The sequence below is a fragment of the Benincasa hispida genome, chromosome 1 (assembly GCF_009727055.1).
Source record: "Benincasa hispida cultivar B227 chromosome 1, ASM972705v1, whole genome shotgun sequence".
NCBI classification, from domain to species: Eukaryota; Viridiplantae; Streptophyta; class Magnoliopsida; order Cucurbitales; family Cucurbitaceae; genus Benincasa; species Benincasa hispida.
Window position 1 is genome coordinate 54,583,426 of NC_052349.1, and position 23,571 is coordinate 54,606,996.

The following is a 23,571-nucleotide window of genomic DNA, read 5'->3' on the forward strand; positions in this document are numbered from 1 at the left end:
CATAACTACAAGTTTCAGAATGCGATATGACTGTCTCAGAGGGGGACAAGACCCAACCTTATCTTTGAGTCGAAGTGATGAATGCTTACGTACCATCAGTCATGCCAGGTCCACACTCAAACCTAGATCCGCCCTGCACCAACAACAAAAATCTGCAACTGACAACACCCACGAAACCACCTTGCAAAGTCACTGATCAAGGCAGAAACACTTCCTTTGTGTAAAAAATTTAAACAAGAGAAAGTGACATTTTTGGTCAATAAAAAAGTATTCCATTAATACCAAATAATCACATATTCAATTCATCTCTTTAAAAGTATTGTTTAGTGGAAAGATGGAGAGTTAAGAAACCAAGACTTTTCAACCATAGACTTCTTCGCCGCCCTCTGAACTACTTCTCACATTCTCTCCATTTTCCTCCCAAACACCCACGTACAATTTACACAGATTTTTTCTGAACTAATTTCATTCTTATCCCTAAAATCTTCTTCATTTTCATGAAGAATCTGTATCTCCTCTAATGGCGGACTACTGTAAATTAGCCAAGCATTCTTCTACAACTGCAACGACCTTCCTATTCGCGTTCTTCCACCTCTATTTTCTCTCCCTCTCTGTTTCCGGCGACTCGCCGGCGCCCTACAAACCCACCTGTAACATACTTCTTAATTGTGGTTCCTCTGAAAACTTATCTCCATTTGGGGACAACCGCACGTGGTTCGGCGACGTTCAATCCAAATTCTTCCCTTCCGATTACAATCACAATCGGCGCATCTTCATTTCACGAGCCGAGACGCAGTCCTCTTCGGTCAGCGACGTCCCTTACTTAACAGCACGCCTCTCCCGCTCCGAATTCACCTACTCTTTTCCGCTGAGTCCTGGCCCGAAATTCGTTCGCCTTTACTTCTACTCTGCTTTCTACTCTGGCTTCGACCGTTTCAAAGCTGTTTTCTCTGTCAAAACTTCTCTCTACACCCTCCTTTCTAATTTCAATTCTTCTGTTAATATCGACGATCCTAATTCCGGCACGATTACTCGCGAGTTCTGTGTTTACGGAGAAGGAAATGATGGAATGCTTAACATTACATTCTCTCCGGCAAATCAAGACTCTTATGCTTTTATCAATGGGATTGAGATTGTATCCATGCCTTTGGATCTTTATTATACCCCAGCGTTGAAGCTTATCGACCAGAATAATCAGTTCCTCCCAGTTGATAACAACACGTCTCTACAGAAAGTGTACAGAATGAATATTGGTGGTAGAGCCATCTCCCCTCTTGAAGACACTGGAATGTTTCGAACCTGGTCAAAGGAAATCAATTCGTTGAATGGATATATATCCAATGCTAAACCTGCTAACTTATCTATCCAGAATTATATTAAAATACCATCATACACGGCTCCAGAAGATGTGTATCGCACTGCTCGGACCATGGGTCCAAATGCTACGCTTAATAAGAGCTACAACCTGACATGGAAGTACCCTGTAGATCCCGGGTTCTATTACATGATTCGTCTTCATTTCTGCGAGTTTGAGGCTGATATCACTGCTTCTGGTGACAGAGTGTTCTTGATTTATATTGGAGACTATATGGCTGAGAATAATTTCGATGTATTTCCTCGGGCGGGAGGGAAAGATAGTCCTATTTATAGAGATTATGGTGTTCATGTGTCTAGAAGTGATCAAAAGAAAGTGAATCTCAGTGTTATGCTTCAACCAAAACCAAATGACAATTTGACGAGATTCTCTAATGTGATCTTGAATGGTGTTGAAATCTTCAAATTAAACGATTCTAATGGTAATCTTGCTGGCCAAAACCCAGACCCACCTCCCACTCAATCTCTTCCACCATCAATTCCACAATCGGATAAGAATAAACCAAAACCTAAAATTGTGGCAATTGTAATACCTGTTGTGGTTGGATGTGTGGTTGCAATATTGGCTCTGGGTTTGTTTTTCTTTCGACGACGAAGAACATTTACAGACAAAGCCTCCAGTGATGGAACTTGGTGGTCGGCTTCGTACACCACATCCATGAAGAAATCAAGCAAATCAAGTAAGATCCGCAACTCGAATCTCCTCTCTGATTTATGTCGTTACTTTTCATTAGGGGAGATTAGAGCTGCAACTAAGAATTTTGACGACGTTTTCATCATTGGTGTTGGCGGATTCGGTAACGTGTACAAAGGTTACATCGATGATGGAGCCACTCAAGTGGCAATCAAGCGGTTGAAAACAGGTTCAAAACAGGGCGCGCACGAGTTCAAGACAGAGATCGAGATGCTCTTGCAACTTCGCCATCTCCATCTTGTCTCCCTAATCGGATATTGTAATGATGGAAATGAAATGATTTTAGTCTATGATTACATGTCTCATGGAACTCTCTCTAGCCACCTTTATGGGAACAACGAACAGCCTCTCACATGGAATCAACGTCTCCAAATTTGCGTCGGTGCAGCAAAAGGGCTGCACTACCTTCATACAGGAGCTACTCACACCATCATCCACCGTGATGTCAAAACGACTAATATTTTACTTGATGAGAAATGGATCGCAAAAGTTTCAGATTTTGGGTTATCCAAAATTGGACCGGCAAACATGTCCGACAACGCGCACATTACCACAGTTGTTAAAGGTAGCTTTGGATACTTAGACCCAGAGTACTATAGACGACAACAACTAACCGAAAAATCTGATGTATATTCATTCGGGGTAGTTCTTTGTGAAGTACTTTGTGCTCGTCCACCATTGATACGTTCTGCCGACAAGAAGCAAGTGTACCTAGCAGAATGGGTAAGACGGTGCCACCGTGATAACACGGTGGCTCAAACCATTGACCCGAATATAAAAAGTGAAATATCATCGGAATGCTTGAGAAAGTTCACAGAAATCGCTGTGAGTTGCATTGAAGATGATGGCAGAAAGCGGCCCTCAATGAACGACGTAGTGTGGGGATTGGAGTTTGCATTGCAATTACAAGAGGCATCGAAGAAAAAGGGAGATGTAGATGATTTGGGGAGCGGCAAGAGGGATAGCGACGAAGAATGGTTGTTGGTGGATGAAACATTGTTTAGTAGTACCGGTGATCGGAGACACGAGTCGGAGTCGGGGGTGAGCAGTTATATGATAACAAGCAATAGTGATGATTCGAGTTATACGCATAATAAAGGAATGTCTGGTACTGTTTTCTCTGAGATTAGGGATCCAGTCGGGAGATGAGAAAGATTTTTTTTTTTTTGTTTTTTTTAATTTGCAGTAATTACAATGGGAGAAAATTATGGGAACATTGTTAAGAGGTGTTATTAATTACTAATAATTTATAATGTAGCATTTGCTTTAACTTTTGTAAATTATAGATTAAAATTTTCGATATATGCTAAATTATCTAGAATATTCTTAGTTGGTGTAGTTATGCTCTGGTTTGTCTTTTCTTAATTTTTATTACCAAGGAAAATCGTCGATTAGGTAATTTTTGTGCAAGTAGTTTTAACCGTTTGGAGTCTATGTATGTAACTTATAAATATAGATGAAAGGGGGAGTTTGGGGAGAGGTGATAAGATTAGATGAGTCGAAATACGAACTCAACTAATTGTTTGGGAGGCCGACTTCATACAACACCAATATTTTATATTATGCTTACCAAATGTGCACTCAACTTTCATCATCACTGATGTCTCATTGCTCAACTCTGCCGACCACCTCTGATAATCAACTTCCACGACCACCTCTGACGGCAAACTTCGGAGATCACTTCAGACAGTCAACCCTGGCAACCACCGCTTGCAACCAACTCTGGCAACATCTAACCAATACTATTGTCGGCTAACTCCAACGACCTCAAACAGCAGCCACTCCACCAACTCTAACGACCATTATTTTAAATTATGACTACTACAAATTGGGCTTTGTTGACATACGAGTTTTTTGTTTTGGTTATAGTTGTAAAACCTTAATTTAAAACTTAAAATAACTATTAATTTTAAATTACATTTAAAACATCAATAGATTTTTTTATTAGTTCATAGTATTTTAAAGTCGTTCTTTATAGTAATTTGACATTAATAAAATCACTTTTATCATGTAAGAAGTCAAATAAACTTATATGTAAAAATATTTCTAAAAAAAAGTTACCAGACACGAGTGTTTTTATCTTAAAAAAGATTTTTCTTTATCAAAAGTGTTAAAATAATAATGACTAGCTAGGAACGTTACATGCACAAATTTGTAAAATGATTGCTGTTTAAAAAAATTTAAAATGCATGATCAAAAAGTAAAACCTAAATCCCGCTTTCCAAAACTTCCAACAATACATATGTGCTTAAAAAGCACTAAAATAAAGTGTAAATAATTTATTACAAATATATACGTAGAATTATTGGATAACAAAGTTTTGAAACAAAAATAATCATCATAAAATTATATTATTTATGAAATGCACCAAGTATCTTTAAAATATGAGCTCATAATCCCAGACCCTCAAAACACAGACGTATGAATTATGTAGATATATAAACTCCACAAACATATAAATTTTAGACAAATAAACTCAACTCAGTGCGACAAAATAACCCCAAAGTAATCAGATTGTACAAAATGTTTCTAGGTCATTGTTTCCTATTTTATTTAATATTTAATTGTTCTTGTAATGAAAATATGACGGTTGCATGATTAGCAGAAAGAAAAAGGAAAGTACAGTCGTGCCTCCACAATTTTTCTTTTGCAATTTTAGCAAAACAACGACCCACCCAAACACTAAAACACAAAGTCTAAAATGCCTTTCTATTATTGATTACTTCATTTTAGGTAATCATCCAAATAATATATTATCAATACACTAATAATATATTTGTAATTTTATTTTTAATGAGTATTGACATATTGTTGAGATACCAATATTATACTTTAAATGAATTATGGCCATAAAAGTGACACACAATATGAAAGTTAAGCTCGCAAGCACCTCAACAATTTTAAGTTTGCAAAAATCGAAAAATTAACAAAATCATGCCGGATGAAATAATCAAATATCCAAAATGGCTCGTATAGTTAAAGTACATGACTTCTATTAGATATACTAATAATAAACTTGGAATATTGATTGATGTTAGTGTTCGATTCGAAAATTGATGTCTTTAATTCAACTCCAGACTGAAACAAAAATATTTATATATCACCTAATAACTACTTATACTACAAGGTAGCACAAGTAGCAAACATGAGGTTGAACTACAGAGATCAAGAATGAAATCTTCTCTTAAACTAAATTTGACCATGAAAAGCAGTAAGAACATGGGTTTGGTTTGTTTGATTGAATAGAAAAACATGCAAGAAATTAAATTGCAAATGATAAATGTAAACTAGGATTGGTCTATCTAGTTACTAGAGTCATTCAATGCAAATTCTATCCTCGACTTCTATAACTTAAACATGAAACTGATTAATGCATGCACAACAACTCACTCGATGCGATCTAACTAGCCTCTACAAATGCAGATGACCAACAAATATCAAACCTAGGGAGATCCTAAGCATCAATTAAGGTCGAAAAGGCCATATCTCAACTAATCTAAATGTTTCAAAATCCTATTGGGTTCGATAGCGTCCATATAGAATTAAAAACACATGCATGATGTTCAAGAACTATATTGTGTCGATTAATGGTCTAGAAAGTGATATTCAATGAATCAATTTTATCTTTAAATCTAGTTATTAGTGCATCTTAGGAATAGCCATCAAATGCACAATTTGTTGGGGTTGATGCCCTAAATCTCGTAGGGTCCTATAGTGTGTAATTATAATCTACAAACATTTTATTTATATAATAAATATATGATGTTTTATTTCAAAATTAGTTGCATTAACCATAAACTAATAAACTAACATCTTTTGTCATCATGTAGCTTAAAAGTGTATGTAGAGACATACAGACGGATCATGTTTAAGTTATAACCTAAATGGTCTATAGTAGATGCATAAGGTTGGATACCTTATCCTGGTGACACTACGAGTATGACTCGCTTTGTAGGTGTTACAATTATTGTAAAGTGCTACAAAAGATCTAATCCTGATCATTCATGTGGAGGCCTATGAGTGGGGATATTCTATACAAAGGAGTTTGTATAAGACTGGACCACGAAATGTTTAGAATCGTTATATAATGTCGTTCATAATAGAGACTTACATTTCACTAAGATGACCATAGGTAACATGATCTAAATCCTGAGTGAGTTGTGAATTTCTGCCTATAAGAGCAGTTCTTTGATTTGTATAGGTGAGAGTGGCCAGATCGCCAACTCAATAAGCCTACCATTTTGGGATTCATCTGGTTGGGGAGCTGGGAACACAACTACACAAGAAGAAATTTACTCCTTCCCCAATGTTGAGGCAAGTAAATAAATTGCTCCATTAAGGGCTAATTCTAGGGCTTGAACAATGTTGCACCACACCCTCTCTTTACACGAGAAGGGTTTTGTCATAGTTGGACTATGATTTATTGTTTATTAGAGGGATTAGTGCTACTTAAGGAGTTAGATGTAACTACAGGGGAAAAATAGTAATTTTGGCCCAACTGTACTCACAAGCAATTTGTTAAGGATCATCGTACTGTTGATTAGTTATATCCAATAGATACAAAAATATATTTGTATTGCCAAGAGTGAAATGTCGGTCTTTAGTGGAGTATCCAACAGTTAACGGGTGGTGAATAATTTAATTAAAGTGTTTAATTAATTATTCACGTACTGTTAGAGCTTTAAGCTACAGGTCCGTGAGATCCCCTCGGTAGTTCAACATGTTTAAATGAGAATTGGTTTTTGGATTAATTTGAATTGTTCAAATTAATTGAGAGAAGTAATTATATATGATATTATTAAATAAATTTTAATTATATGTGATATAGTTACTATAATGTATTTGATACATTATAATATTAAGTATTTATGAAAGGAAATAAATATTTGAATATGATTCAAATATTAATTATATGAATTGGATTCATGTAATTAAATTTAATGTAAATGTGATTTATATTAAAAGCTATTGGTGAGAGAAAATTGAAACTACAGACTATATTGTATTTGATACAATATAAAAACTTTAAGTTATATGTTATATACTATTAAGCACAGATACTTCATGTGAGGCAAATAATCAGTATAAGACACGTATCGGATACCGATACTTCTAGATACTTCATAGATACGTATCTGACACGTGATTTGACGTATCTATATTTTCAAATACTTTTCAGATACGTATCTGACACGCGATTTGACGTATCTATTTCTATACGTACTTTTTTTTAAGAAAAAATACAAGTAACTCATATAATCTTTCCCAATCTAAAATCAGACAACCTATTTAAAAAGCTCACTACTTGAGTCCAAAACTAAAAGAAAAATAAATAAATAACAGATCAAACCATAAACTAAAATAATCTAATCTCCATCTTCACATTTGAGTCCCCACAAAGTCTACCAAAATATAAACCATTTGGATGTCTTCAAGAATAAGTTCTTTGTTTATCTTCATACTTCTCTCTTTAATCTTTTATTCTTCTTTTTCTTTGCAATATGAGTCACTTTTTTATTGCATTTTATTAACTATTGTACTTCAACATCTTAGACGTTACTTTTTCTGTATTGTATTTCAGTGTTTGTATTCTATTTTGTGCTATTGTTATTAACTTGTATGCTAAATTTATCTATATCCTACATTTTTTTGAAGAAAAAAATGTATCTTCAACGTATCAGTATCATCGTTTTTCAGAAATATATATATTAAAAAATTTATAAAAAGTGACGTATCTTTAGATGTATCCGTATCTTAGTTTTTTAGAAATTGACAAATCGACGTATCCAATCGTATCCGTATCGTGTAGCCGTATCTGTATCTGTGCTTCATAGGTTATATGTGATATAACATATAGTTATGTATATATGTATAATAAATTAGTTATATATATATATATTAAATTAATTATTTTATATTTGAATTATTGGGAGGGAATTAACTTCCTTCCCCAATTTTCTCTTCACCCACGTATTATGTGGGTGGTTGACAGAGGGAATGAGATTTTGATTTTTCTCCTTCTTCTTGTAACAATTCTCACAGAAGAGTTTTGTGATTTTAAAAGAATTCTCAGATGAAGAAATTTCTTTGCTCCTCCACTCTTCTCTCAATCCTTTTTTCTTCCCTCAGAAAAATAAAAAATAGCCAAAGCCCACAACTCATGGGTTCTCCACTTGAGAATACCGTGGTCTGTAAGTGGTGGTGCGCTTTTGGTATTTGTGTTCTTCACATAGAAGAAGGATTCGAGAAGATTTTTACGTCTTAAAAGGTAAGGATTTTTTGAAACCAAATTTATTTCTTCTATAATTTTCTTCTTAAGCATGTTGTTATAATTGAATTAAATGCATGATCTATTTTGTTTCTCTATAAAATATGTCAATTCTGTAAAAATGGGATTTGGGTAGATCCGTTTTTGCTCAAGGATACCCTCACAAAGGTTCCTTCACAATTAACTAATGCTAATTGATTGATTTTAGCTAGATATTCAAGCAACAACATGACATAACTAAAAATTGATTAGCCATGCACAATTATACGTGAATGGTCAACCTCCCAATCATGCTTATAGAAATTAAATCGAATTTAAAGAAGACACAAATCTAGCATGCAATTTATTCAAGAAAACAAAAAACTCAAGAAATTAGCAAAGAATTAAAACTCCATAAACTAGATAGAAAATCATCAAACAATCCATAGACAAATCGAAGAGGAAGATCCAATCGATCATTTACGATCCAAAAGAAAATAAAATTCTAACCTAAAGACACAAAAAAGATAAAGGAAGGGGAAGAACTAATAACCAGTCCTCACCCTCCATCAGATTTTGTATAGCCTTTCATCTAACATCAAAGAGAGTATATAAAGAAGTACGTTGGAGCATTGCAACACTAGGGACAGTGTGCAACACCGTTATGTGGATAGCCATGAGTGTTAGGGTAGAGGCATGACGTCGGCCTAATGCTTGGTCGCGCAAGAGGCGCGCACGAAAGGCTGGAATCTCAGTCAAAACCCATAGTGTTGTAATGTGATAAAGTAAAGATGCATAAAATGGAAGCTAACAAAATCCTTAACCACTCTAATTACACTTAATTTGAGTCAAAAGCATGCTAAAACACAAGTTATTCGCAAAGAGGGTTTCAACATGTATACATTTAAAGATTTCCACTTGCACCTTGCTAAATCCACGAATTTGACATTCAATATCTTCAGTAGACTACTAAGAGTACCTTCTCTACTATTCTCAGTCTTAGATTCAGTAGTAGAACTTTGTATTGAGAAGGAATTGGGATGGGTTTTTGGAGAGTTTGAGAGAATTTTTGTTTTTCAGAAATTTCTCAAATTTCAGAATGCATGACCTCAATCTTCTAGAAACAAAAATATTTATCAAGTTAATTCATGCAAGCATTTAACGATGTAACAAATTGACATTTCAAATTGCACTTGGGAAGTGGTAGATGTTAAAGTTGGGATAAATCCACTAAAAGAGCAAAAATTTGGATTAATCAAGTATAGTTCAATTTCAAATTTAATTTAATTTTCAACTTAATTAAGTAAAACTAAAAAATCAATTTCTGAAAAAAGAATTTCTTAATTTGAAATTGATTTAATTTAAATAATTAATGAAACAAATTTAATTAATTAATTAATTAATTAATTAATCAATAATTTAATATCAGATATTAAATTAATAAAACACAATTCAAACATGAATCGTATTCATGTAATCAGTATTTAAATCATTATTTAAATATTTTGAACTCTTCAATTACATTTATTTACAAAAAAAATAAACATTAATTATATCGAATATAATTATCCAAACCCTATATTGAAATTGAACATTTCAAATTTCAAACCCTAATATCGAAATTGAACATTTCAATTTCACTTAATTTTCTAATCCAAAGTTTAATCATTTACGAGCTAGTAGAGGGACCTTATGGACCTACAGATCATAAACTCCGATGATTTGAGATTAATTGGCTAAACTCATTAAACCGAATTAATCAATATTCGTTAACTACTGAGGTATATCATTATAGCTCGATAGTTGCACTCTCCTCACTGTAGATATATTTATGTCCATTTTATTTAACCATGATCAATAAGTCGATTCTTCACAGGTCATTAGTATTTACAGCTAGGTCAAAATTACCATTTTACTCGTGTGAATACATCTTGCTCCTTAAGCCACCACTAATCATGTATTGAACAATTCGTTTATAGTCCAACTAATAAACCATGTCCCTCTCGACCATGAGAGGGTGAGGCCCCTTTATTCAAGACCAGGAATCAATACTTAATGGAATAACTTATCTACTAACCCTAAAATGGGTAGGAGTGAATTTCATCTTATAGGACTATGTCCTCGGCTATCTATTCAGTCTTATCCCCAAAATGGGAGGCTTATTGAGCAGTGTTGTTTGATTACTCTCATCTATGCAGATAAAAAGATAATCCCAAATAAACAAAAGTTCATAGTTAGCTCATTATTAAGATCGATTTACCCCTAAGTCATCGAATTTAAACAGTCAGTTTTAACAGTAAACAGTCATTATAAAGAAAAGTGATTGTTTCGTGGTCCAGTCTTATGCAAAAGTCTTTTGCATAGGATGCCCCCACTCTCATGTCTCTACATGAACGATTTCTGGATCACATAGTTTGTATCATTATACAAACTTGGCCACATTTATAGTGTCCTCGGGACGAGGTATCCAATCTCATCCATATACTTATAGATATTTTAGGCTATAAACTATAACTTGATCCTCTTTATGTCTCTACCTAAAGTTAAAGTATTCATTATGCAATTTTATAACAGAATATGCAATTTCAAGTTGTGCAGATATCTATGGTTAATACCTGAATCGGTGCTTAGACCTCTGGTAAGATAATGGTCAGAATGAAGCATAAGGCAAATCAGAAACAACACGTTAGTCCCGATGTTTCTCTGTTTGGGGCTGACAATCCTCATATTGTTGTTGAAGATCCGTCCTCCAAACGTTCTTATGTGGAGCTTCGTCCTTTGTTTGTTCTTCTAAAATCCTAATGAGGGTTCTGATGATGTACCAGTTGCCCAATCCTTTTTGCAGGTGGTTCCAGTGAATCGGAGCTTCTCAAAGTTCGTCCTCTCACCATGGTTTTGTAGGATGGGTTAACAGTGGAAAATATTCATACTAATGTTCCAAAGATAAATTATGTTTCTTCTCATTTGCCTACTACTGACCCTCCGCTGTCTATTTCAGATGTCCTTAAGGGGTCTGCCTCAGTGCCTGTTGTTGGTGAGCCTACTTTCAAGAATACTCCTCTTGTTCCCCCCTTCTCCGTTGATTTGGATATGTCTCAAGAGGATACTTTACCCACTGAGGGCCCTCTTAGTGTTCAGACTACTTTGGGTTCTTCTACTGAGATTGATGCAAACCTTATGTTAGAGAAGTTTGTGATTAGAGGTTTGTTGCCAGATACGTCTTTGCCTGATCCCTCTAAGATTTATGAGGTTGTTGATAAGGCAATTACTAATCCTCCATTTACGTCTGAAAGTGTTCCTAAAAATTTGTCTGCTGCTGATGAAAAGGAGTCCAATGTTGTTCATGATGCAACTAACATTTTGCCTAACCTGGGAGAGTCTATTGTTCCTCTAGCGAATAGTCCTCCGAGGTCTCCTCTCGTGGGTCCCTCTACTCGTGTTATAATCATGGTGTGCCTTCTCTTCCTCTGTGGAGTCTAATGGTGGTAGTTCTAGTTTTGGTTTTGGTTATAGTTCCTCGGTATGACAGACTCTATTTCTTCTTCTGACAATATTCCTCTTTCTTAATTAGGGAAGATGAAGAAACGACCTTTTGTGTTTGCTTCTACTGAGTGTGGCCCATCCATCGATACTCGGTCCAAAAGCACTCCCTCTCTGCAACAAAGCACTGATTCTATCTAGGATTCGTCTATTTAACTCTCAGAGTCCAGTAGTGAAGATGATGTAACTATTATTAGGAATAAGCCTCGCACTAGGATTTGTCGTTGAAAATTCATCCAATGTCCCAGCTATTCCTATTGATGGGATATCCATCCATAGCGAGGATAATGTTCAATGTTGGAAATATGTGGTGCAATGTCGTATTGTTGATGAGAAAACTCTTTCTGACTGAACCAATTCGTGTTTGGAAATTATGGATTCTTAAACATACTAGAATTCATAAGTTTGTTGTGGACCTTGGTCCCTTTTATCCTCAGTGACTAAGAGAGCTTATTGTCAATCTTCCCTCTAAGTTTAATGATCAAGTAGCCCAAACTATCAAAAGGTTCACACTCGTGATAAATGCCTCTCCATTTCTCCTGCCACTATTAACGCTTATCTTGGGCATGATGAGTCTCCTCCTTTAGGTTATTCCCATCCTTCCATTGAGGACTCGTTGTTGAGCTTATTGGTGGCACTCGTTCTAAGTGGCTTGAGTCTAGTCAGTTATCTGCTTCTATTCTCAATGTGAAATATGCTATTCTGTATCATAGGCATTGCAATTGGTGCCTTCAACATATGGTTCCAGTCACTCTCCTTCTTTGGCTAGTCTTTTGTATCAAATTGGTACTATGTCTACTTTTAATTTTGGAGTATTTGTGTATAACTAGCTTCTTACGCATGTTGACTCTTTTGCAATCAAGTTGCCAATCAATCTTTCGGGGCATTTCTTTAGTCTTCTCCTGTCTCAGTGCCCAAATATTGTTGCCTTGAATGATGTTCATGGCCTCGCTCTTAAACTTCTTAATCTTAGCTACAAGATTTTTTTAGGGGGCTCATGCTCTTGACATTCTGCACAACATTCGTCCTCCTAAGGCCCCTGACATTCCTTTTCTAGAGGATCTCCAGGTTTCTGAAGGTTGTCTATTGATTCCTACTGAGCTGGGCACTAGCATTTTACACATCTTGTATGCTGAGTCTCGCTCTCTGACCACTTTATGCCTGATTTGACTAATGGAAGGGCTAAAATTGATGCATTAGTTCATCATCTCAATGTGTCTCTTCGTGCTCTAATGTTGCCTTTTCTTCTCAACCACCTTTTACTTATTGATTTTCTTCTTGGCAAAAGGGGGGAAATGGATGTGATTATGTTGTTTAGTGGATTTTGCTTGGTCTATTTCAATTGTTGTGTGGTTATTTTGGTGTTTGTTCTAAATGGGTTGTTTACTTTGTTTCGTTTGGGTTGTGATGTATTTGTTGTTGCCCTGACTATAATTTGTGTTGCCTCTCAATGACATGTTTGGTTTTTCTCATTTCTATTCAGTTCTTTGGTTGTTTTCCATAAAAACATCTTATTCTTTCCTTATTAGTGACAGATTTATTGGCGAGATCTTTTCCTTTATTCTTGCCACCAATATTGGTCTCTTTTCCTTGTATGGTTTGTATTTATTGGTTGGTTTAGGTGTTTTTAGGGCAAGCTGTCTTTTTCCTTGATCAGAGTTTTTCTTCCAAAAAGGTTTGTGCATAAAGATTTTGATATTGTACGATGGGCTATCTTCGTGAAGAAGAACGATGGTTTTATGTGAGGTTATTCATTTGGTAGGTGGGGAGACGGTGAGGTCATTATTGTGATAAGAGATGTACAGTGAGCCTAAATCTACAGACTCATTTAGAGTAGTACTTGTGTTAGGGGGAGCCTAATTTGTTCACTAGTATTTCAGTTATGTGTAAGCCGATTTTATGTAATTTTAGTTGAAATGTATGTTGTAAAACTAAATTATATACTAGTGGATTTCTTTTCACTTAGGCGAAGAGCCTTCTAGATATTGGTGTAGTTACACCGAACTCGGTTAACAATTTTTTGTGTTCCTTCTCTCTTGTCTCTCTTCCTATTGTTTTACCCTTGTCTATGAAATATTTCCTATCTTGTGACATTATTGTGATTCATATTTTATTTCATAATTTTATCCAAATCTAACTATATTCTCTCAATTTAAGATTTGAGCTTTAATCAAATCTCTATAAATTTGGCAACGCCATCCTCCTTTTCTTTTTTCTTCTTTTCACTATTGTCGCCAACCATAATTTGGTGAAGTTTATCTTCTTCTTTTTTTTTTAACCTTTGTGACCGTCTTGAAACTTACATCGTTAATAAGCTTCAAACTTGATCAAAAGAAAATTTATATATATCGAACTACAATTATCACTTTTGAAACGTAGCAACAGTGGTAAGTCCGAGTCGATCTCCAAGGAATAGTGATTTGTTTCGTTCAATTACTTTTCTAACTAGAGCGGTAAATGGGGGGGGGGGGGGGTTATGTGGAAGATAAGAGTGTGAAATTAAAATAAAAGTGTAAATATAATCTACAATAGGAGTCTATCTAATTTATAGAGCAAGAGAGAGTTTCTTGTGCAATTTCTTTCATTAAGCATCAATGAATTATACTAAATCTGTTCAAACTACTAGAAAATCTAATAGCCCAGTTAGCCAAATTCGATATTAAACCAAATTACCCCTAATTCAATTTACAACTCTTCTTTCTTATCGACATAAAAATTGAATTGCATTACAAAAGGATTCAATTGTTGACAGATACTACAAGCCTGAAAAGCCATATCTTATAGCATAATTTATTTGGAAAATATTATATTAGGGCATACATGCATTTGGTCAGAAAAAGTTTAGACTTTACACATGCGATCCTAATTTGCACAACTAAATCAATCAATATATGCGTAGGCTATGACGATTTTGCAATCAAGAATTTCATTAAACTAATTTGTCAGATCAAGTTATAAAAATTCCATTAAGATTCGATTAAATCATTCCAAAGAGTTCACAACAATTCATTAAATTAACTAAAAATCCTTCAATAAATTAAGCATATGGATCTCGCTCAGAGAAATGAGATAGAAGTTACCTCATAATTCATAGAAAAATCTTACATACACATCCAATCTGTCAATTATAACCCAAAACAAAAAGAAAAACAAACCTAAAGACACTAGATTCTAACAGGGAAGGAAGAAGAATGAAGGTTAACTTCAGCGTCCATCAATTCAACCCCCAAAATTTAGCATATTTTGTCATAAAGACGAAGGGAAGTATTTATTGAAATCATCACAGTGTTGCAACACTCGATAAAAAAAGGCCATGAATGTTAGGGAAATGTTGCAACACTAGCGTTGCTACCAGCTCAGAGCGTGAAACACTCTCCTGCACATTAGGCTACTACCTTACAACGTCAGACGAGTATTGGCTTCGTATAAAGTGAGCGTTGCGACGCTGAAGCAGGGGCATTTTGGTCTTTTTGATTCCTTTGAAGCCCAAATGCTCAAATCAACTCCAATTTGCTTCAAATTAACCCGATAAGCTTCAAATCGCCAATTCTACCTCTTGGTTACTTAGTACCTACAAAATAGGGAAATAAACACGTAAAATTCGATAACGAGCCCGAACTAAGCTAGGAATACTAGCTCTTTTGGAGAGCTATCAAACACCCCGAACTTAATTCTTAATCCTCTCGAGCAAGGTAGGAACACACAATCACATAGAATAAAAAATAATTAAAGATATACTAGCTTAATTTGCAAGGTTGTTACTTTGTTCTCAATAGTTAATTTGAATGAAAATTGTAATCAAGAACGAAATTCAATTATGATTAATCAATGAAGTACAAGTTTAAGAATGGTTCTTAATCTATGCATGCATGAGTGAGCTTAAAATCTTGCTAGTTAAGCTTGGATGACTCGAAAAAGTTTTAAAAGGTCCTCATCCTATTTTTCCTTCCTCTGGTTCGATTATCGATCTCAGACATACAACATTTGTAAGAAAGAGGGCAACACTAAGACAAGGGTGCCTAAACACACACACACAAAATAAAAAGGCAATTTATTTTACCTTGAGGGCTAGCTTTCATACCCCACTACCAAGAACCTATCTACTTTTTTTCTCACGGGCCCTAACTAGACACGACAGAGGTAGTACTTTTCACCTTTATCTATGCACACACACACATTTTTTTGGCAGGCATGTCGGCTTATTGATAACACAATTCACTTTGTCTAGTTTTGCTCTAAACCAAGCGTAGTTACTCCTAAGTCAAAGGTGGACCTTTAGGGGTGACAACAGAAGTATAAACCAGATAACCCAATTCTAAGCATGTAAGGAATTTCACAAAACAATAACTTGAAGATGTATGATAGATAAGAATTTTTTTTCAAAATTGGGCTAAAATCATGATCATGCTTTCCTAATATTCTTTCATGCAAATTTTATTACAGGAAGAGTGCGTCATAAACTATCATGGTGATAATAGAGAAAACAAGCTGGCAAAGCAATTAAAGCACACAAGCATTGTCCGAGCATAACGCTTAAGGACCCCAAGATAAAATAAATACAATCCCAATGGGTATCCCACCCCCAACTTAAAATAATACATTGTCCCCAATATATCTCAAGTAAGCTAAAAAAGAATAAAGGCAAGAGAACAGAAAACCTCCCCTGGTGGTGGTAATAAGCTCGCCTCTAAAAAAGATGCTCTTCTCTTCTAGGTCATCCCTACAAAACTAAAACAAAAAGAAACCTAATTCAGAAAACAAATAAAGAATGAAGTAAATTTTTTCATCTGGCACCCTCCAGGAAGGGCAAATTTTTAATGTCGATTGCTCGACGTGACCTGTCCCCTATCAAAAAACAAAGATATTCTCGTATTTCTCTAGTCCATTCTTGGATGAGTCGATATAGCCCGGTAAGGCTACAAGGCTCTGCATATTTTGAAGAGAACTAGACCGGTCAAATTTGGTATTTTTCATATGCTTGCACCTGCTGAGGGTTACCTACAACCAACAGACTAACCAAAGAGGTTAACTCAACAAGTTGACCTCGGAGGTCACGAACCTCGTCACTAAGTCGAGATGCTTCACTCTGTTGTTCCCATCCTTGTTGATGATATTTGTCCATGCTTAAAACACTGACGCAAAAAGGAAAATAAATCAAAAGCAAAAGAATACTCTAACTAAAAATTTAACTGACCAAACCTCAATGGCTTCTCCGGCAACGACACCATTTTTGCCGGCCCAAAACTTACGTTGTTAATAAGCTTCAAACTTGATCAAAAGAAAATTTGTATATACCGAACTACTCCTATCACTATTGAAACATAACAGTAGTTGTAAGTCCGAGTCGATCAGAAGGGAAGCACGATTTGTTTCATTAAATTATTTTTCTAAAGTTAGAGTAGTAAATAGGGGGAGGGGGGAGGGGTTGTGTGGAAGAGATAACATGTGCAAAATTAAAATAAAAGGATAAATGTATTCTAGAATAGGAGTCTACCTAATTTCTAAAGCAAGAGAAAGTTTCCTATGTAATTTCTTTCATTAAGGATCAATGAATTGCACTGAATCTGTCAACCCCTTAACCTATTAGAAAATCTAATAGCCCAATTAGTCAAATTCGATATTAAACCAAATTAACTTTAATTCAATCTACAACTCTACCTTTTAATCGACATAAAAATTGATTTCATCAATTGAATTTCATTACGAAAGTGTTTAATTGTTGAGACATACTACAAGCCTGGAAAGCTATATCTTATAGCATGATTTATTTGGAAAAGATTATATTAGGGCATACATGCATTTGGTCAGAAGATGTCTAGACTTAACACATGCGATCCTTATATGCACAACTAAATCAATCAATATATACATAGGCCATGACAATTTTGCAAAGAAGAATTTCAATAAACTAATTTGTCAGATCAATTTATAAAAATTCCATTAAGATTCAATCAATTTATCCCAAAGAGTTCACAACAATTCAGTTAAATTAACTATAAATCCTTTAAGAAATTAAACATATGGCTCTTGCTCAATGAAACTAGATAAGAGTTACCTCTTAATTCATAAACAAATCCAAGATATACATTCAATCTGTCGATTAAAAACCAAAACAAAAAGAAAAACAAACCTAAAGACACTAAATTCAAAAGGTAAAGGAAGAAGAATGAAGGTTCACTTCGGCCTCCATTAATTCGACCCCTAAAATTCAGCATATTTTGACCTAAAGACGAAGAGAAGTATCTATAGAAATCACCGCAGCGTCCAGTGTTGCAACGCTCGACAAAAAAAAAAGGCCACGAGAGTTAGGGAAATGTTGCAACGCTGGCGTTGCTGCCAACCTGGAGCGTTGCGGTGCTAGGAGTAGTGTTGCAATGCTCCCCTACACATGAGCCTTTTGCCTTGAAGCATCAGGCAACCATTGGCGCTTCGTATAAGGTGAGCGTTGCGACTCTAAAGCGGGGCATTTTGGCCTTTTTGACTCTTTTGAAGCTCAGATGCTTAAATCAATTCCAATTTGCATCAAATTAACCCCAATCAAATCGCCAATTCTACCTCTTAGTGGCTCAATACCCAACTAAATAAGGAAATAAAAACATAAAATCCGATAACGAGCCTGAATTAAGCTAGGAATACTAGCTTTTTTTTAAAGCTATCACTCTGCATTAGAAATTATTTTTGTGTTGTTGTCGCTAATCATCTTCATGTTTTGTTGGTTGCAACACATATTTAGGCCTTCACCTTCATCGTCTGCAGAGATTTTATTTTCTGCCAGAGAATAAAACTCAATCAAATTTTTTATTCATGGATCGTGAATCTTGATTGACGGTCTTTCCAAGTTAAAATCTTACTAACTTGTCCCCATTGTTCTTTTTTTCTTTAGGGGTCAAAAGCTAATAACTTTCACTTCAAGTGTGTAAGGTTTTCTTATCTAGCCGACTTCTACATATCTTTACAAAATTTGCTCCCTTTTTTCAAGCATGTTTAGCACGTAGATGCCATCTTTTATTAACTCTAACGGAAGTTATAGGCACGTTGGGGCATATGTTGGCAAACGTCAATGCATCATGCGTTCCTTACCATGCATTCATGTGCCAATTTAGGGTGTGACACACTGGTCCTCTTTCTGTTGTAAAGTCATTGCATCAATTCTAATGGTGGCTATGAGGGATGTTAAGGCATATGTTGGTATATGTCAATGTGCCCTGCATTTCTTGCCAAGCACCCTGCATCAACTTAGGGTGTGACATATTGGTCCTTCCTTTGTTATGAAGTTACTGCATCAAATCTATAGTGGCTATGAGAGATGTTGAGGTGTATGTTAGCTGACATTAATACGTCTCGCATTCCTTGCCATGCGTCTGTGTGCCAACTTAGGGTATGACACATTGATCCTCTCTCTGCTGTGAAGTTATTGCATCAATCTATGGTGGCTATAAGGTACATTGGAACGTATGTTGGCAGACATCAATGCGTCCAACATTTCTTGCTATGTGCCCATGCACCAACTTAGGGTGTGACACGCTGGTCCCTCCCTCTATTGTGAAATTACTCCATCAACTTTAATAGAGATTATACAGCACATCAGGGAATAGATTGGCACTAGGTTAATTCGTCCCACATTCCATGATAGGTGCCAACATGTGTTGCATATATGTAGCAAACATGTTACAGATGTGTAGCAGACACGTCACAGATATGAAGCAGAAACATTGTAGATATGGAACAAACATGTAATAAATATGTAGCAGACATGTTGCAAATATGTAGCATATATGTATGCCAGTGCGTTGCGTTCTACTTTTCAAGCGTTAATGCGTGCAATCAGCAAACTTGGAGATGGAACAAGAAGCAATGCAACCATCGACCTTGTAGATGGAGAAGCAATAGTACAACCCTCGAATTTGGATACGTAAAAGCAGCGATGCACCTCAAACTTGGAAATAAAGAAGCAGTGAAACCCTCGAACTTGGGGATGGAGAAGCAACAACGAAACCATCAAACTTGGAGATGGAAAAGTAGCAATGCAATACTCGAACTTGGAGTGGAAAAGCAATAACACAACCATCGAACCATGAAGATGAGAACGAGCCAGAAAGACTGAAGTTGATCTCCCAGATTAGATGGAACCAGGTGGACCGGAGTTCATCCCACATATGAGGTGGAACTAGGAAAACCAGACTTGATCTCACGTATGAAACGAAGCCAGGTCGATCGGACTTGATCTCGCATATGAGGCAAAGCTAGGTAGATCAAACTTGATTTCATATATGAAGAGGAGCCAAGTGAACCGAACTTGATCTCGCAGATATGGCGAAGCTGATTCTTTGGATGAAGTGGAGCGGACACCACATCAGACTTTGGAGATGGAGTGGAGTGCCACATTAGACATTGGACATGAAGAAGAGCAATACATCCAACTTTACAAATGGAACAGAGTATTGGTGAATCCTCTGCACTTACACTTGAGAAAGCATCGTCATATCCTCAATTATTGCTTTTGAAGATGCGATATTGAAGCTTTTAAGGTTGAGTTTAAAGAAGTTTTGGTTTTTTTTTTTTTTTTTTTTTTTACTAAATTGAACTTAAAGGTTTCCGTACCCTTTTTAATGAATAGGGATCAAGTCATAACGTAGTTCAATCGAAAGATTTTTTTTCTTTTTTTTTTTTTTTTTTTGCCATTCACCTTTTAAGCTCATGCAGGCTAGAAGCACCATGCAGTTTAGGCTCTTGTGATTATACACATCTAGATGTGTATAAGAGACAGGCATCATGCAGTTTAGGCTCTTGCAATAAGGAGCTTCTACATTTAAACTTCAGAAGCTCTTATTTCATCATGGCTTCGTTCATCTTCTTCATTTGTAGGATTCATCAATATGATGAGTTTTGGCTTCATCGTCATGGAACCTTTTGTATTTGTGTGATTGACAACTTCCTCTTCATGCATGAAGGAGTAGACTATGAATCTTCTCCTACTTATTTATTTCACAAAATGGTATTGTCTTTAAGGTTTTCATCTTTCTTTCATGTTATTCGCTTGACATTTTGAGACGGTCAAAAGTGGATGTTGAAGGTTGATCTCTTTTTGATGTGGAGATACTTAGTGTAACGACCTGACGCTCTAAGTGGGTAAAGGAACATTACTACAAGTATGCATAAAAATCAAATGACTTTTTAGCAAAATCTGTCTAAATCCAACAAAGTTTCATAAAATGAATTTCTAATATAAAATCCCAAAGAATATAATTTCCTTGTTCGGGGTACCCCTATAATCAATTAAAAAACAAAATAAATAAATATTTGAATAAATCAATCAGAGATTTAAATGTTCAACTTCTAAACTAAACATGAAAACATGAGAAAAATAAAACATAGGCGGAAGTGTTTGGCAAGTGCCAAAGGTTCGGTCACGGATTCTTCTTGTCATTCATCGTTTTGTCCTTTCATTTACCTGAAAAAATGTGGATAAAAGAGAGAGTATAAAAATATCCAGTAAGTGACTGACTACTGGGACCACTAGGTGTACATGTTAGCCGCCCTATCGAGACAAAGGTGTGCATCCCGAACATAGGCATAGGCATAGGGATAAGGGGCGAACCCAAAGACCCACTTTCGTCAGAAGTGATTCCGAAGAGTTATAATATCAAGGTGGCAATCACATAAGGATGTCAAAACTTACAGAGGGGATGTACATAGTCCAATAAGGGTGCTAATAGACACCATCGGTCTAACATGCAACATACAATGTCAAATTTTATCTCAAGCCATAACATATTATCATCATTATGGTAACATAACTCATGAGTTCCAAGTACAGGCTGAATAGTCCATACATCAATCAATCATGGCAAATTATACTATCACAATAGTGCTTTCAATGCCTTCACAATCTCATCTTTCAACCTGGGGTCCGAAGGTGAATCGGTAGTAAATCACTTACCTCGATAACATGTGTAAATAAATTTTATCCAAACAACTAATCTCTTTTAAACCTTTAAATCCTGAATCCAACTCTATAACATAAATCAACATTTAAACTAATCATTTAAGGTTTAATATCCAATCCAAATTTTGTCCAAGTATCTCTGACCACATATCAAAGTGTGATTTGGTCCAATTACACCTCAACCCAGTAACTCTTTCAATCCTATGCCAAAATAAGAACCAAAGGTTGCAAATCCAAATTTACCGCATACTTAAGTAACATAAGGGGCCTTGAAACATTAAAATACCTCAAGAACCTTACCAAAAGTCTCGAAAACGAACTCAAACTTGCTGGACAATGTGCTAATTCCTCCTCCAAGAAAAAAAAAATCCAACCTTCAAATCTGAGTTTCTGATGATCTAGGGAGGCTGACGACGAAGCTGATGGCACGCGTGGACCGACTAGACGTCGGGACTGGCGCGGAAAAATGGTTGGACTCTGACAAAACTAGATCCACTAGTGGCGTCATCTGATCTGAAACAGTGAAGGAATGAGGCGACGATGGTTGCCTTTGCACGAAGTCGCAAGAGAGAGGGAGATAGGCGCGTCGCGTGCAGCGACTGGCAGTGGCAGCGTTGACGAGGAGCAGAAATGATGACTGCTTAATCCGGAACAGTGGTTGATGAACGTCGAACGAGGATAGCGACTTCAGGCGGCGTGAGGCAAACATGGAGAGTTTGCATGAGAGACTCGCAGCGCTTCACCTCGAACACGATAGAGAGGGAGAAGCATATGCGGAAGAGAAAGAGAGAGAGCATTTTTTTTTCTTATCTCCTTTTTTTTCCCTGTTTCCTTTTAACAATTAATTATGTACCCTAATATGTGTGTATATATAAATAAAACCTCTAAATCCAAATCGTAATTAGATTTAATTAAATATATATATATATATATATATATATATTCTTCCTTTTTAAATTCCAAATAAAACCCAATCTTTCCAAATCCTTCAATTAATTTAAAACAACCCCTAATTCGTTGTCGCATTAATTTAATGTCAAATTATTTACACACACTAACTCAATTTGTCTCAACTTCACAATATAATTCAAGAAAATTAAATAAAATTTTCCTAAAAATTTGAGTTGTTACATTCTACCCTCCTTAAAGAACTTTCGTCCTTGAAAGTTCTAATCTTGAAAGAGCTCTAACCACTATGTTCTCATCTCATCCTCTTGTTCCCATGTTGCCTCCTCGAATTGGTGATTTTGCCATAACATCTTTATTAGTGCTATATCCCTGTTGTGTAAAACTTTCACTTCTCTTGCAAGAATTTGTATAGGCTTCTCTTCGTAACGTAAGTTGTTATTCAACTGTAAGGGCTCGAAATCTACCACAAGAGATGAATCTGTCACATACTTTCTCAACATCGAGAAATGAAAGACATTACAAACTATAGAAAGAGACGGTTGCAACGCTAACCTGTAAGCCACATGGACAATTCGCTCCAAAACCTCAAATGGCCCAATACAATGTGGACTTAGCTTTGCCTTCCTACCAACCCTTAGAACACCTTTCATTGGTGCCACTTTCAAGAATACCTTAACACCCACTTCAAACTCCAAGTCTTTAAGCCTAAAATTGGCATAATTTTCTGCCTACTCTGAGTTTTTTACATGCATGCTCTAATCTTCTGTACTACCTCATTCGTAGTCGACACTAGCTCTAGTCTCGGTAGTCTTCGCTCCTCCACCTCACCCCCAACAAACTGGAGACCTGCAGTTCTTCCCA

The 23,571-nt window shown here is 35.8% G+C and overlaps 2 protein-coding genes across 2 annotated transcripts; one reads left to right on the top strand and one right to left on the bottom strand.

Moving 5' to 3' along the window:
• The first annotated feature begins 341 nt into the window (after positions 1 to 341).
• On the top strand, positions 342 to 3,400 carry LOC120071222 (receptor-like protein kinase FERONIA). The gene has a single exon (XM_039023357.1). The coding sequence runs from the start codon at positions 521 to 523 to the stop codon at positions 3,215 to 3,217; it is 2,697 nt and encodes an 898-aa protein (XP_038879285.1). The 5' UTR covers positions 342 to 520; the 3' UTR covers positions 3,218 to 3,400.
• A 19,594-nt stretch (positions 3,401 to 22,994) lies between these two features.
• On the bottom strand, positions 22,995 to 23,360 carry LOC120077987. Its single transcript, XM_039032141.1, has one exon. It carries the CDS (start codon positions 23,358 to 23,360, stop codon positions 22,995 to 22,997), a length of 366 nt encoding a protein of 121 aa, XP_038888069.1.
• Positions 23,361 to 23,571: the final 211 nt, after the last annotated feature.

Bases quoted from the DNA above. Each gene is read 5' to 3' on its own strand.
- LOC120071222 (XM_039023357.1), top strand. From the start codon at position 521: ATGGCGGACTACTGTAAATTAGCCAAGCATTCTTCTACAACTGCAACG.
- LOC120077987 (XM_039032141.1), bottom strand. From the start codon at position 23,360: ATGAAAGGTGTTCTAAGGGTTGGTAGGAAGGCAAAGCTAAGTCCACAT.